Source organism: Phyllostomus hastatus, unplaced genomic scaffold (assembly GCF_019186645.2).
Source record: "Phyllostomus hastatus isolate PE091 unplaced genomic scaffold, TTU_PhHast_1.1 phas_contig_198, whole genome shotgun sequence".
Taxonomy (NCBI): Eukaryota; Metazoa; Chordata; class Mammalia; order Chiroptera; family Phyllostomidae; genus Phyllostomus; species Phyllostomus hastatus.
Genome location: NW_025333715.1, coordinates 5,106,730 through 5,123,140, shown reverse-complemented (window position 1 = coordinate 5,123,140; position 16,411 = coordinate 5,106,730). Strand labels below are relative to the sequence as shown.

Genomic DNA, 16,411 nt, shown 5'->3' with positions numbered 1-16,411 from the left:
TATTATTAGCGCCCCAGCTGGTGTGGCTCAGTGGGTTGAGTGCCGACCTATGAACCAAAAGGTCACTGGTTCAGCCCGCAGCATATGCCTGCTGGTGGGGGCATGTGCCTGGGTTCCAGGCCCGGTGGCCCTGTTGGGGGTTGGGGGTGGGGGTGTGTGAGAGGCAACTGATTGCAGGTTGCATCAGTGTTTCTCTCCCTCTCTCTAAAATAAATACATTTTTTTAAAAAAGAATACTTTATTGGCTATGAAAGAATTTATCTTTTATGGTTCTCTCCATATGACTATACAAGTAATGAATTGTGTGTTCCTCTAAATCCACTTTTAATTATTTTAATATTCAGTAAATTCAAAATATCAATATAGCAAACAAATTATACGGGGTGTTATTTAAATGAATACCCATGAACCACTCAGGCTACTCAAGAGTCAGACCATTACCAATGCCTTGATCTCTGGGGCACCCTTCCTTCTGCCTCGCTCCCCAGGCGCTCACCGGTGGCCCGCATCTTTCAGTTTGTCATTCCCCTGATTTTTTCTTAATACTTCTATCACATACGGTATGCTTGCTTATGAGATATATAAACATATATGTAGTTTTCGGGTACTTTTGTTTTACTCGTTAACTGTGATAATATTAGTTGTTTTCTAACAGAAAATGTATCATTTTGCCAGAAACAAAAATCACATCTATTCCTCAAAGTTACTGTTCCTATAGACGCACTATTGGATCATTACTCTGGTGTGCCAAGTTCTGTGCGTATTTAGAGATAAATAAGGTATGGCTTGTTTCAAGGGCACAAGTAGGTCATTTTATTGCAACATGACAAGTAGCAAGATAGAGATATACCCAAAGTTTTCTTCTTCCCCCACTTGCGTTTTGACAGGGAGCAGAAAGGGAAGTGATATCCTAAAGTTAAATGGTTAAGAGTAATTGTATATGAGTAAGTCCCTAGGTAAAATCCTTACCTAGGATTTTGTTAATTAAAGGTGATAGTGGTAATGGTGACATTTATGATGGGCTGATGTTTACACCTAGAAATTCACACCCAGGTATCCTGGTCCAGAGCCAGTGCACTTACCACTACACAGTGGCCCCTTTCTTAAGCCACTGAATTCATTTGAAAAATTTAGATGCCGTTTCTTGTGAGAAGGAACCAGAGACAATTAGTCTTCTTTAAATTAGAGCTTTTTAAATTGATGTAGCATGACAGGCACAAGGAGTTTAAATTCAAAGAAGGAACAGCCGACGATCCAGGGGGCACCTGCTCTGACCCGTCTTACTTTCGTTCCAGGACGGGGAGATGGTGCTGCTGGATGGAGGGTGCGAGTCTTCCTGCTATGTGAGTGACATCACCCGTACCTGGCCTGTCAATGGCAAGTAAGGCTTCTGCAGATCCCACTGCTTCTTGGACTATGGTTATGTTTAGGAGAAATGGCTAAAAAAATAGACGGTCCTCTCTAGCTCGGGTTAACTGCCTTTGCAAAGCTCCTGATTATTGGCTAAGACTGTTTCATTCATCATATCACAGAATTGGGCACCTGGAAACACCTAATTAACATCCACACACACACATATGTATACGTGTGTGTGTGTAAGTTGGTAAGTAGATTGATAATAATTGATTCATTTAAGGAATTGACTCACACATTTGCAGGGCAGGCTAGAAACTTGAAGCAACTGTTGATGTTGCAATCTTGAGGCAGAACTCACTCTCCAGTATAGCAAGGCAGTTCTAGCATTTGAACTCATTTAGTATAGGATACGTTTTGGCCCACGTTTCAGCCAACCAAGCAAATAACCTATTAGAGCCTTTCTGACCCCGTAAGCTGTAACAGTGACTCCAGAATACCTGCTTAGTGGACTCATATCGATAAATTCAGCCTGACCCACCTTTATGTTCCTCCCGCCGTTATCCCACACGTCGCTGTCCTTTCCCACACGTTCTAGAATTTTTGTCTGGATAAATAGGAAAAATTACGTAGTTCTTTTTGGTTATTGGGTCACACTGGATACCTAGCCTTCCAGGACCTGCTAGGTGGGAGTACAGTGTAGTTAAAGGTGCAGAAGCAAGTACCAAGGCAACTGCCCGTGGGCTCTCGGCCGGAACAAGGTTCATCTCAGACGGTGGTAGAAGGACCGCTTCTACCAGCAGAGATGCCTCAGCAGAATTTAGGGGCTCGGTGTCCCCAGCTTCATCAGAGTCGGTCAGAATTGCGCAGCTCAGATTTGTGCGTTCCAGTGCATGTAAATTTCACATTTAAAAAACTTCTGAAATATTTAGTGGTACTGTGGTGGCATGGAGTGTGGATACAAACATAACAATGTCGATAGTGCAGCCTGAGAGCTGGGTGTGTAGGTGTTCATGGTACCATTTTATTGTTATATTTAAATATTTCTCTATTAGGAACATTTACATAATATCTATAATTATAAAACACATCACAGTGACCATTTTTGTACATTCAGCTTTTTTTGAATTTCAGATTTTTTTTTTTAGGATGGTTACTTACAACAGAATTACAGGCTTAGTTTATATGAGCATCTTTGAAGACCTTTGATTTAATTGGCTGTACTAATTTACACTCCTAGCAACAGTACACAAAAATACATATCACATACCACCCCACTGTGGTTATTTTATCATTTTTCCCCATGATTACTAAAGACATTATTATTCTGAAGACACCTATGAGTTACTAGTTACCAGAGTATTGACTGGTTTATCCCATGACACATTTTGCTCATAAGGAGTGGATCCCTAAGCTGCTTTTTTTTTTTTTTTATGATAAAAATTGGAAAGGATCACGAGTGACCTGGTACGGCCCTCTGACAGCATTCACAACTGGGTGCACCTTCTGGCTCAGCTCGTGTGTGTCTGCTGAATGGGGGACTGTTTGTGCTGCGGTGTGAAGGGTTATTGCGCTTCCTGTCGAACATCTAGGCTGTGATTAAGGTCCTGTCAGTAATGATATGTTGGTACTAATTAAACACCCACAGTGCCCCATCATCATCACCTTGGAGTTTTTCTCACCAAACGTACAAGTAAATATTAAGCAAAACATAATTCCACAGCTGAAAGGTTTTTGGTTTTGTGTTAAAGAAAGGATTTATTGGGGCCATCCTCTAGCCAGCAAAGGACCAGGTCGTGGGACATGCCGTCCAAACCACCAGCAGCAGGGCCTGGGGGGACGCAACGTGTGCGCTGTCCTGGAGTTGATGGGCACTTTTATGCTTTGTGTTTAGGGAAAGAAAGGTGGTAAGTTGTTTTGAAAGAACTAACATTGGCTACAGTTTAAGGAGAGGTGGTGAAGGCAGCACAGTTCTAGGAGCTCAGTCCAGAGGAAGAAATATTTATTACTTTTTTTAAAGATTTTATTTATTTATTTTTAGAGAGAGAAAGAGAGGAAGAGAAACATTGATGTGTAAGAGAAACATCAGTTGGCTGCCTCTTGCAGGCTCCCAACCAGGGACCTGGCCTGCCACCCAGGCATGTGCCCTGACTGGGAATCAAACCGGTGACCTCTCATTTCACAGGATGGCGCTCAACCCACTGAGCCACACCAGCCAGGGCGAAATATTTACTGGTTTTGATTGGTTACAGGTAACAGTCCTGAAAGTTCATGTACAACATGCTGGACGTGGTAGTGGCTGGTGCTTGGCTCATAGATGCCTGGAAGTTGACTCACAGCTCCAACATACATTCAGATATGAGCAGTCTTTTGTTCGTTGGCACAAAGCAATTAACTGGTTTTCTATTCCTGTCTCTTCCTCTCACTCTCCATAATTTGATTTGTAACATATCAGAATTTTTCTCTTGTCACAAACTCCCTGCATTATCAGTTAATTCAAGTTCTTTGGTTTTCCTGTCCCCAGGTTTACAGCACCACAGGCAGAACTTTACGAAGCTGTTCTAGAGATCCAGAGAGATTGTCTGACCCTCTGCTCCCCTGGAACAAGCTTGGAGAACATCTACAGCATGATGCTGACCCTGATGGGACAGAAGCTGAAAGAGTTGGGGATCATAAAGAACGTTAAGGAAAATAATGCCTTCAAGGTACCTCACTTCTTTTGGCTTCACTTCTCAAAAACACCTTGCATGCTGCTCGGTTTTTATGGAAAGCTAATCAGATTTAGAAATGGCCTTGGTGATCTCCATCTGTAAAAGGAACTTGGATTGAACGTGCATTACAACAAAGCGAGTCAGTACTTATTCCTCCCAGAAGGTGGCAGCACATTCTGCTTCATTGCATACTGTGTAACTAGCTCAGTCATCAGAGGACAGAAAATGAAGTCTAGCGCAAACGTGGAAAGGACACAAAAAGGAAGAGAGATTAACTCTTAATTCTTTTGTGGTGATTTTGAAAAGGTAGCGGTTGGAGGGGATGGTGTTTGTTGCTTCAGTGACATTGTTGAGACTTTAATAGTATCCTCAAGGGCATGTCTTTAGTGAATTTCATCTGTGTCCAAAATGTAATGGTGTTCCATGAAAATGTAAAGCCTCAGCTTTAAATTAAAATGTAGGATGGTCAGTCCAGACAGACCATTAAGGTGTTTCCTATTTCCACAGTTAGGGTGCCAGGGGTTTTTTATCAATAGGAAAGAAACTATGAATCCCTCTTGTGCAGGCCAGCAAATCTTTAACAGATAGAACTATCCGGGCCAATAAAGGCCTGATAATTACTGTGTTATCTGCTGTTTCATCCTGTTCCACAAGATGGTAAGAGATACTTAGGGTCCCCAGAGTAGACTTTCTAAGAGGGGTGTGTGAACATTGAAATTAGAACTATTCTAGCACAGTCATTCTCCCGTTCCCTGAGAAAAGAGATTTCCATTTGCCATTGTTGCTACCGGGGTTACCCAAGTCCGCATGCGTGTATATGTTGATAGTGGGAGTGAAAATGTGTGTTAGTTCATCTGCACCGGCAGGATTTCATACAAGAGGTGGCAGTTGATCAGGCCTCTTAAGCAGGAGCCCAAGGACGGGTTCCATGAAAGCAACAGAACTGTGGGGAAGGTATTAACGTGTATCTCACTGATCCATACATGCCCAACTCTCCCCTTAAGGGGTCACGGCTCTCATAACACTGTGGCAATTATCTTTCCCAGGCTGCTCGAAAATACTGCCCTCACCATGTCGGCCATTACCTCGGGATGGATGTCCACGACACTCCAGACATGCCCCGCTCCCTCCCTCTGCAGCCCGGCATGGTGATCACAGTGGAGCCAGGTAAAGGGGTGGGTAGCAGCTCCTGACCCCTTGGGACAGGTGCTGGCAGTGTCAGATAAAAAGGAAAACATCATTTATTCTCACCTAAACTAACATAATTAAATTAGGAGTGGGGGCAGGGAACGACTCCGTGTAGAAGGGAACTTTATTTTAGATTTTTCTTGAGCTTTCTTATTTAACATCACACAGTTAGTTTAATTTGACTTCTCCAGCAAACACTACAAGGGGACAACTCTCTATAAGAAGATATGAAGAAATAAATCTTGCCCTGGGTGGTGTGGCTCAGTGGATTGAGTGCTGGCCTGCCAACCGAGGGGTCACTGGTTCGATTCCCAGTCAGGGCACATGCCTGGGTTGCGGACCGGGTTCCCCAGTGTGGGGCACACTGGAGGCAACCACACATTGATGTTTCTCCCTCCCTCACCTCTGTCCAAAAATGAATGGATAAAATCTTTAACAGCCATGCCTTTGCCAGGGCCAGTTGGTGCTGGTTTCTGGGCAGTAGCGGCGGGCCGCTCATACTGCTGAAGCTCCCGGTGCTTCTCCTGCAGAAAGACCCTCAGGCTCACCGTGTTCTTGGCTGCGCCTGCTCTGCAAACTGCACTGAGCTGCCCACAGTACCCTACTTCCTAGTATCCGTATTCTTCCTGCTGAGCTTCAGAGAAAGCTGGCAGTTTCGTGGTTCCTGGTTTGCATGATGCTACGCGTTGGGCACATTTCAAGAGAGGTGCGGTAGCCATGACAAAGTGTGAAGAGTGATATTACAAGAGTCAGTTTTTAAATACTGATGCTGTTTTTGTTGTGAAAACAGATTTTATTCTTAGGTTTCAAGTGTTTCCATCTCTAAAGTATGTAATTATAGTTGGGCATGGCTTTTTTATTCATTCTGGAATGTGAACCTCTTTAATTAAGGTATACTTGATATACAGTGTTATATTAAAGGTGTATAACAGTGAGATTTCACATTTATGCACCTCACAAAGTGATCACCAAAAAAAGTCCCTTATCCATCCGTCACCAAAGTCATTGTGGTGTTATTGAACTGTATTCCCTGTGCTGTACTTGACCCCCTCTCTGACTTACATGATAACTCTAACTTTGTACCTCTGTTCCCCTTATTTCCCTTCACTTTTTCTCCTACACCCCGCTGCTCAACCCTCTGGCAACCATCAGTTTTTCTGAATCTGAGTCTGTTTTGTTTGTTCGTTTGTTTCATTTTTTAGATTTAACATATGTGTGAAATGATACAATATTTGTCTTTCTATGACTGACTTCACTTAGCACAATACCTTCTATGGTCTATCCATGTTGTCACAAATGGCAAGATTTCATTCTTTTTCATGTCTGAGTAATGTGTAAATACACATTCAATTTTCCTTTATCCATTTATGGACACTTCTTGTGTCCATATCTTGGCTACTGTAAATAATGCTGCAGTGAACTTAGGGGCGCACATATCTTTTCAAATACTGAATTAGTGGGGTTTTTTCCTTCAGATAAGCACCCAGAAATGGAATTGGCGGGTCCTTCTTTGTCTCAAGTTATAGCCTGTGTTTTAAAGTCTGTTTTGTCTGATACGAGTATTGCTATCCCAGCTTCTTGTTTTGTTTTGTTTCCATTTCCATGAAATATCTCTTCCATCCCTTTACTTTCAGTTCATGTGTGTCTTTCAGTCCGGAGTCTCATGTAGGCAGCATATGCAAGGGTCTTGTTTTTCTGTCCATTCAGTCACCTTTGTTTTTCAATGGAGCACTTAGTTTACATTTAACGTAATTTTTGATAGATATGTACTTATTGCCATTTTAATTGTTTTCATACTAGATTTATAAGTAGTTGGTCTATTTATGTTGCCTTTACTAGTGAGAACTTTTTCTCTTTCATATATTTTCTTATTTCTAGTTGTGGCCTTTTCTTCTCCACTTAAAGAATTCCCTTTAACATTTCTGGTAATGTTCGTTTAGTGGTGGTGAACCACTTTAGCTTTTGCTTGTCTCAGAAAATCTTGATCTCTCCTGCAGTTCTGAATAATACCCTTGCTGGGTAGAGTGTTCCTGGCTGCGGCTACTTCCCCTTCCGTCATGTTGTGTGTGTTGTGCCCCTCCTTCCTGGCCTGCAAAGGCTCTGCTGAAAAGTCAGCTGACAGTCTCATGGGCATTCCCTTGTGTGAAACTAGTTGTCTTTCTCTTTCTGCTTTCAAGATTCTCTTTGTATTTTGAACAGTTTAATTAAAATCTGTCTTGGCGTGGGTCTCTTTGGGTTCATCTTGTTTGGGACTCTGTGCTTCCTGGACTTGGATGTCTGTTTCCTTGGCCAGATTAGGGAAGTTTTCACCCATTATGTCTTCAGATAGGTTTCCCATCCCTTTCTCTCTCTTCTCCTTCTGGGACCCCTGCGATTCAAATGTTAGTACCCTTGATGTTGTCCTAAGCATTGCTTATGCTACCTTTATCCTTCTCCGTTCTTTTTTATTTTTGATCTTCCAGTTGGGTGATTTTCACTGTCCTGTCTTCTTGATCGCTGCCCATTCTTCTGAGTCTTCTGGTCTGCTGTTGATTCCCTCCAGTGTGTTTCTCACTTGAGTTGTTGTATTCTTCAGTTCTGATAGGTCTTTTTTGTCATTTTTATGTCTTTGTTGAAGTTCTCACTGAGTTTATCCACTTGTCTGTAGGGTTTGGTGAGCATCTTTATTACTTTGAACTCTATCTAGTGACAGCTTAGCTCAGTTTCATTTAGTTCTTTTTCCACAGTTTTATCCTGTTGTTTGTTTGTTTGTTTGTTTGTTTGTTTGGAACATGCTCTTCTTTTAAAGACTTTATTTTTAGAGAGAGGGGAAAGGAAAGAGAGAGAGGGGAAGACAAACATCAATGGTTGCCTTACCTGGGGACCAGGCTGCACCCAGGCATGTGCCTTGGCCAGGAATTAAACCAGCGACCTTCTGCTTTGCATTATGACCCTGACCAACTCAGCCACATAGGTCACAGCTAGAACATAATCTCCTCTCTCCTTATTTTGTCTGTTGTTTCTATGTATTAGGTAGGTGAGCTAAATCTCTTGGTGTTAAAAAATGGCATTATTTAGGTGTCCTTTGGGGTCCATTGATGGAATCCTTCTTGTCACCAGAGCCAGGTACTCTGGAGGTATTATTCCCTAGGTGGACTAGTGTGGCCTCCTGTTGTGGCAGGGCGACAACTTCAGTGGACACACTGGCAGGTGAGGCTGGTCCCTGGCCCGCTGGCTGTGGGGGCCTGGCCACTGCTGTTGCAGGCTCACTGGTGAACAGGACAAGCCTACAGTGTGGTTGGCTACACAGCCCAGCTACACTGTTGCAGACACTCTGCTGTGTGCTGGTGCCGACTGAGGCCACCCACTGGGTGTGGCGGAGCAAGAGCATATTTGGAGGGGTGCTAGCCTCGGTGGGTCTCAGGGATATGCCGGGATGGGGTGAGCAGTGTTAGCAAGATTAACAGAGAGTGTCAGATACCATGCCTGCCAGTGTCAGACCAGCTACGTTAAAGAAAGGGGGGAAATGACACCCACCAGCACCTCTGACTCAGGAGAGAATTCCAACAGATTCCCGTTCCTGCGGCACACACCCTAAAATCAGTCAGTGCGTCACCCTCACATATGACTTAGGTGCTTTTCAAACTGCTGCCTCTGTGCCAGGGCTCAGAGCACGGCTTGGGTCTCCTTCAGCCGTTTGGCTCTCCCAGACATAAGCCCCACTGGTTTTCAAAGCCACATGTTATGGCTGCTCCTCTTCCTGGGGCAGGCCCCCCAGGCGAGGGCTTGGCCCCCTCGCTCTTCGACAATGACCTCCACAGCCGTGACATCCCTCCCACTTGTGAGTCACCGCGTAGGGAATGGGGGAGAGGGTGGGTGTTGACCAGACTTTCAGTGTGGCTTTGTCTGCATATCCGCAGTTGCAGGACATCTGTCCTGCTGGTCTTCGGTCCTCCTCCGAGACAGCTGCTCTGTGCGCAGTTGTAGTTCAGGTGTCGGTGAGAGGAGGTGAGCGCAGGATATTTCTGCTTTGCCGCCTTGAACTCAAAACCAGGAGGCTTGTTCTTGACTGCCAGTTTAGCTTGTCCGTGAAGTGTCATTCCTTGTGGTTGGTGCACGACCCCCGCAACAGACACGTCTCCGGATGGGATCACTGAGTTGGGACGCGTCTCTCACAGCGCCCTTTGAACCCGGTCACACGTCGCTGCCTGTGGCCTCACATTTCCCGTTAGTCCCATCGAGTCGGTACACGGGCGCTCCCTAGACTTTCACTGCATCTTTCTTTGATGATCTTTTCTTCTTATCACAGAGCAGCAACCAACTGCGGGCATAGGTGGGGAAGTTTACGGTTTCTTTACTGAGAAATGGCTGTCATCTGTCTGACTTCGTGATTAGGAAGGGTACCTTGGGGCTCTTAGAATTTTCCAAATGTTCATTAAAATCTCCCTGTTTCTCTTACTTTACAGCATGTATGTCCGTTACGTTTATGGCTTATTGAGAGGGTTTATTTGAATATTTCTGCACATTCTGGTTGTTCAGTCTTATAATCTCTAAATAAGTGCCTTTAAAATCTATTTTAAAACATCTTATGTCTTTATTTTAGCAAAGCTCCCTTTTCTCACAGGACCGTTAGGCAAAGAAAGAATTCATTTCTGCTCTCTACCAGTTCCCAGCATACATGGACATACTCGTGGGTTAAGCAGCTTTAGTGGCCTGATTGGACCTCTGAAATATGACAGAATCATGATCGGCGTTACTGCAGTTCTATGGAGCCTGCGGTCTGGGCCAGAAACTAGCTATAGTAACAGTTTTAGTAACGGCAGTCAACATCTACTGACCATTATGTACCAGACGCTTTTATATGTATTGTCTCATTTCATCTCCATGACTCCGAGGTAGACACCGTTAAGATCCCAGTTTTACACATGAATTTTAACAGGTGAATTTCCCTACCCCAAATCACCCAGTGACTGCCTGCTATAAACAGCACATTCTTTTTTCCACCTCTCAGGCATTTATATTCCGGAGGATGACAGAGACGCCCCGGAGAAGTTCCGAGGTCTTGGTGTACGGATCGAGGACGATGTAGTGGTGACTCAGGGCTCACCTCTCGTCCTTTCTGCCGATTGTCCCAAAGAGATCAGTGACATCGAACACATCTGCAGCAGGGCCTCTTGACCCTCGTTGCGGCCCACGTGCGTCTCAGGTTCAAGGGCTGTGCACTGGCGCCTGTGCACATGAGCTTTCTGAGCGTTGTCTGTGTGTGCACCTCCGTGTGCGAGTTTCATGTGGGAGTGTGGGGACTGGATGACTGTATGTAGTTGTGTGTGTGGTCTTTTTTTGTTTTGAATAGCTAGAAATCAGGAAAGTTGAATTTTTGGACTGTATGTTACTGCAACTTTAGAAAAACATTAATTCAGTAGAATTAAGGACCCAGGCAAGTTTAATTTTTAAATATAAAGATAGTTCTCGGTTATATCTGTTCATGCATTCCAGTTAACGCATTTAAAGACACAGAAAATTTCTCCTCTCCGGGTCTTTTCCTTTCAGAGCTTTTGCTAAGATCCACCTAACAGCGTTAAGATACGTGTGTGACGCATGTGTTTGGAGCATATCACCAAGGCCCGCACTAGAAGCCACGCATCGGTGATTGCGTGTGGCGAATACATGCCTTTCACACAGGTGCCAGCCTGTTCCAGAGCCTGCACACCTCCTGGAGCCGCGTGGGCCCTCCTGGCACTGGTGTCCTGCGGTCCCACCGCATAGCCACCGTCCAGGTTCCAGCAACACTAGCTATCAAACGAAACGGCTTTGAGCCTTCTCACTCTTTGGTTGTCTGGGGCCTGGAAAGTGTTTAGATTCTCAAAAAGGAAGGAATGAAAGAGAAAAAAAGGTATATGGGTGTCTGCTACAGATCCAACCCTCCGTCTGTTCTCAGTCTACAGAAGACTCCTTTCCCAGACACCCACGCTCCCTTTCTACATTCTGAACGCACCGCCTCATAGCACACCCTGGAAGCTGCTCCTCTGGCCAAGGGCAGGCCCTCTACTTACCTAAAGTGAGAGGAATGGCGCCTAGTTTCCAGGGAGATGCCCCTGTTAGCATTCTGTGATGTCCTCTAGTGCTAACAAAAACAAAATATGAAACCCACCAAGTGCCTATAAACAGCCTGAGATCCTCTTTCTCTGCTGACAGCACAGGAAGAAATCTCTCTCTCAGCACACCATTGGACACAATTACACAAGAACTCAGTTTGCAAAGTGAACAGGGCTAGATTTTTGCAGATGGTTTATTTGGGAGCTTCTGTCAAAAAGAGAAGCTTTGAAAACTAGTGTGTCGTCGTGTTTTAAAACTGGATACGAACCTAAGATACATAAAACATGCTGATTACTAGAGCATCAATCTGAGGGTTTTTACGACAACTCATTTTTGCTGAGCACCAGCTAGGGGATTAACACTCACTGCAGCGTTACAGGCTTGCCCACCTTACCCGGAAAACCCAGGGTACGGAGCCCAAAGCGGACAGGCAGGGACTTCATCAGGAGACATAATACAATGAACCAAAGTGATACAAATCGTGTCCTCACAGCGTTTGCCCACAATGCCTGGCTTTGCTAACCTGATCTAAGCAGCTGTGGGGATGGATGGCTGCACAGCTGGAGTCATCCTCTCTGTGCCTGCCTTCCCTCCAGCTTCTCAGTCCCGTGCTGCCTTCCAAAAGTGTGGGACTGAAAATAAATGCACAACTCGGGCTTCTCACCCGTGGGCCCCTGTGGCCCTAACGGCCCTTAGATTGGGTTTCCTTTGTTCATTCACAGTCCTGGAATAAGGAATTTCCCTTCTCCCTAAAAATTTTCGGTGGTCGTCAGTGTTTCGGCTAAACGTTTAGGCAGGTTTTTTTGTATAGCAGCATAAAACAGATTCCTGAAACAGACTCCTTCCAGTTAGATTCCAGTCGAGTTGTACAGGCGTTGCAAGTACTAGTTCGAAAGGCTTCTGTGGAGCTTTGGGCTGATTTGTATTCCCTGACCCAGGTACATTGCCCTTGGAGCCCCAGATGGACCGTTGCCACTAAGCATTGGAGTCAGACTGTCAGAACCATCACAAGATGACCTAGTGCGCATCTCAGAGTGGTGCTGGGGGCTGTGCGTTAGATCCAGGCGCGTGAGCGGCCGGCCGTGCACAGTGCGGGCATCTCATCCATTCTTCGCTGCACCGCGGGCGTGCCCCACATTTCCCCCCGTGTCTCAGCGTGATGAGTGCTTCATGCACATATCAGGCTCTCCCAGAACAAAAACCGTACTTTTCAGAAGCCTTTCAGATGTTCCACTGGAAGTTTTCTCCTTGAATTGAGTCGATGAGCTTGAACCATTAACAGTGCCATCTAAGTGGAGGAAGCGTTACATCTAGATAGCCGCCGCCACATACTTTTCTATGTTTATTTCAGGAACTGCTGTTCCCCTCCGCCCCCCATAATCAGGAAACGGACTGGACAGTAAAAACTCTCCTCTTCCCACAGCCCTAGAATCCACGTTAGGAAGCTACTGCTAGTGGTGGTGTCAGGGTGTCTGTGTGGGTTTTAAGTCTGGGCAGATACACTTCGAGCTGCCGTGTTCGATGCTCCTAGTAGAATGAGAAGATGAACACATGAAGAAGCCCTAACGCTGGGGCAGAATTCCATGGTCACAAAGCACGTGGGTCCTCCGGGCCGCTCTTCTGACCTCAGCCCCTGTGTCACGGGAGCTTGGGGTGAGCATCAGTGTTATTTGGGTCGGGGGTCCCCATGAAAACAAGGCATCTTGGGGTGTGTTCATGAAGATCTAAGAGAACTAGTTTTCTTAGCATTTCTTAATGCTTTGTATGACTTTCGTGCAATTATATAAATTTGGACAAAATGCTGTTACTTTTAAGGCCCTTTCCACTGAATATAGTTGTCATTCCCCAATAAGGGAAAAACATTTGTTATTGTCATTTTAAAAATAAATTACAAAACAATAAAAGTGTAACCCATGTGTGTGTTATTTTCAAATCTAGAATCTACAGCTTTAAGAACATTTTGATTTACAGTTTTTTTAACCCTCACCCTTGTATATACATTGCTTTTAGAGAGAGGGAGACATCGATCAGTTGCCTCCCATATGCACCCTAACTCGGGGTCAGACCCACAACCTACGTATGTGCCCTGGCTGGGAATTGAACTCACAATCTCTTGGTGTACAGGACAACACTCCAACCAACTGAGCCACTGGGCAGGGCTGATTTACAAAAACATTTTATTTTACAGAGTGTCCATTCATTGCTGTCACAAAATCATGGTAGCAAACTCGACATGTCTTACTAGTCACAGACGGGGGAGAAAACAATGGGTTAGATGCAGCCCATCCAAAGATTGACTCAAGGATCCAGTGTATAACACGGTGCCTGGGCTCGGTAACACTGTATCGTATAAATGGAATTTGTGAGTAAGAGTAGAGCTTAAAATGTTCTCACACAAAAACGAAACAAATATGTGAGTTGATCAGGGCATTAATTAACTAGATGAGGAGCATCCTTTCACAATATCTTAAACATTTTGTCAATTATGCTGCAAGAAAGCTAGGGGCAAAAATGGTTTACTCTCCACAAAACTAACCCATGGGTCTTCAGGCAGCCCCTATAGAACTTGAATCTAAACTAGAGCATTTTATAAAGGTTGGTTTTTGTGGGGAAGTAGGGTCAATTTGCAAAATTGTGAATATGTGAACTTTTGGTTCCGGCTTTCGGCTCGGAGGAGGCGAAGCTGCAGCTCTGGCCGACCCAAATCCGGGTTCACTCGACACCAGCCACCTCCACCGTGCTGTCGAAGTTCAACCCCGAAAAGATCAGTCGTACACCTGAAATGCAATAGTGGGGAAGTCAGTGCCACATCTGCCCTGGCCCCCAAGCTCGAAGAGGCTGGTGATGACATTGCCCAAGTGACTGGTGAATGGAAGGGCCTGAGGATTACCGTGAAACTGACTATTCAGCAGAGACAGGCCCAGACTGAGGTAGTGCCTTCTGCCTCTGCCCTGATCATCAAAGCACTGGAACCACCAAAAAACAAAGAAGCAAAAACACACTAAGCGCAATGGAAATACCACTTTTGACCAGATTGTCAAGGTTGCCTGACAGATGCAACTGATCGGCTGGAGAACTCTGGAACTGTTGAAGAGATCCTGGTGACTGCCCAGTCTGCAGGCTGTGATGTTGATGACTGCCACCCTCCGGACATCACAGATGACAACAGTAGTGTAGCAGAATGCAGGGTAGTTACCTACAAAAGAATATTTCAATTAACCATTTGACAATCAAAAATAAACATGTGCACTTTCTCAGTGAGCCATATCAAGGATTCTATGTGACGCTGGCTGGTGTGGCTCAGTGGATTAAGCACCAGACTGCAATCCAAAGCACCACTGGTTCGATTCCCAGTCAGGCCACATGTCTGGGTTGCGGGCCAGGTCCCCAGGATGGGCAACCACACATTGATGTTTCTCTCTCTCTCTCCCTTCCCATCTCTCTAAAAATCTTTTTTTTTTTTTTTAAGAATCCTATGTGTAGCTTTCTCTCCCTATTAGGAATCCTATTTAAAATCGGAGGCATTCTGTAAGGCAGGCTTTCCAACATTTTTCACTCCTGGCACATAAAAAGATATTTTTTGTACAGCACAACACTTGGGATTTAGGAATATGTACATGTGATTTGGATTAAAAATTCATTACATATCTACATAAGAAAATTCAAAGTAAATGTTTTGTTGAAAAATTTTAATTCATGAAATACTTCTAAAAATAATTTTTTAAATATCAATAAGCGATATAGCTTACTTTTGGGAACGTGACCTTTTATGGTTCAAGTACAGTTGTCTCCACTTTGCCACCACTTTCCCTGGCCCCACCCACCCCCACCTCCCACCCTCAACCCTTCCCCTCTGTGGCTTTGTACGTGGGTCCTTTGTACATGTTCCTTGACGGCCCTTTCATGACTTTTTTGATAACAGGCTAAAATGCCTACACATCATTCCTGATGCAGGCTTTTTAGTAATAATGTCTTCATCATAAAAACCATCAACAATAAACTTGCACAAAAAAAGCTGAAAAAAAGCTGAAAATTTTTATTATTCAAAAATTTCCCGCCCTGGTTGGTGTAGCTCAGTGGATTGAGTGCAGGCTGCGAACCAAAGCATCACAGGTTCGATTCCCAGCCAGGGCACATGCCTGGGTTGCAGGCCACAGCCCCCAGCAACCGCACATTGATGTTTCTCTCTCTCTTTCTCCCTCCCTTCCCTCTCTAAAAATAAATAAAATAAATCTTAAAAAAAAATTTCCCCTGCCTGATGTTGCTCAGTGGATTGAGCACTGGCCTGTGAACCAAAAGGTTGCTGGTTTGATTCCTGGTCAGGGCACCTGTCTGGGTTGTGGGCCAGGTCCCCAGTTGGGGGTGTACAAGAGGCAACCGTTTCTTTCATATCAGTGTTTCTCTTCCTATCTTTCTCCCTCCTTTCCCATCTCTCTAAAAATAAATAAAATCTTCTTTAAAAATGTTATCATTGAACTCATGAATGGATAAAACAAGTGACCTATCCATACAATGAAATGTTATGCAGCCATAAAAAGGAATGAAATACTTACACATGCTACAACATAAAGAAACTTAAAAAATATTATGCCTAGTGAAAGAAGCCAGACAGAAGAGGCACATATTATATAACTCTAATTTTTGTATGATTCCATTTATGTAAAATATCCAGAACAGGTAAACTTGTGGAGACAGAAAGTAGATTAGTGGCTGTCAGGGGCTCAGAATAGGGGGAAATGGAGAGAGAATGCTAACAGGTACAAAGTTTCTTTTTTAGGTGGTGGAAATGGTCTGGAATTAGTGGTGGTAGCTCCCCAACTCTGTGACTATACTAAAAACCATTGAATTGTATACTATTAAGGGAATTTTATGGTATCTGAATTAAATCTTAATTTACCATTGATATTTAAAAGGCATCTAGTAACTTTCTTTTATTTCTAAAGATTTTATTTACTCTCTAGAGAGAAGGGAATGGAGGGAGAAAGAGGGAGAGAAACATCAATGTGTGAGAGACCCATCAACTGGTTGCCTCTCACATGCCCCCAGCAGGGGAACCAGGGCCCCAACCCAGGCATGTGCCCTGA

The 16,411-nt window shown here is 44.4% G+C and overlaps 1 protein-coding gene across 2 annotated transcripts in view; it reads left to right on the top strand.

Annotated features, from left to right (window-relative positions):
- The window catches only part of XPNPEP3 (X-prolyl aminopeptidase 3), a 40,607-nt gene extending 27,370 nt beyond the window's left edge, over window positions 1–13,237 (top strand). For both annotated transcript variants that reach the window (XM_045835010.1, XM_045835011.1), the window contains 4 exons: window positions 1,296–1,381; window positions 3,878–4,058; window positions 5,111–5,231; window positions 10,243–13,237. In XM_045835010.1, the coding sequence (XP_045690966.1) occupies window positions 1,296–1,381; window positions 3,878–4,058; window positions 5,111–5,231; window positions 10,243–10,409 (555 nt within the window). In that variant the 3' untranslated portion in view covers window positions 10,410–13,237. The remainder of the gene's footprint in view (window positions 1–1,295; window positions 1,382–3,877; window positions 4,059–5,110; window positions 5,232–10,242) is intronic.
- Window positions 13,238–16,411: the final 3,174 nt, after the last annotated feature.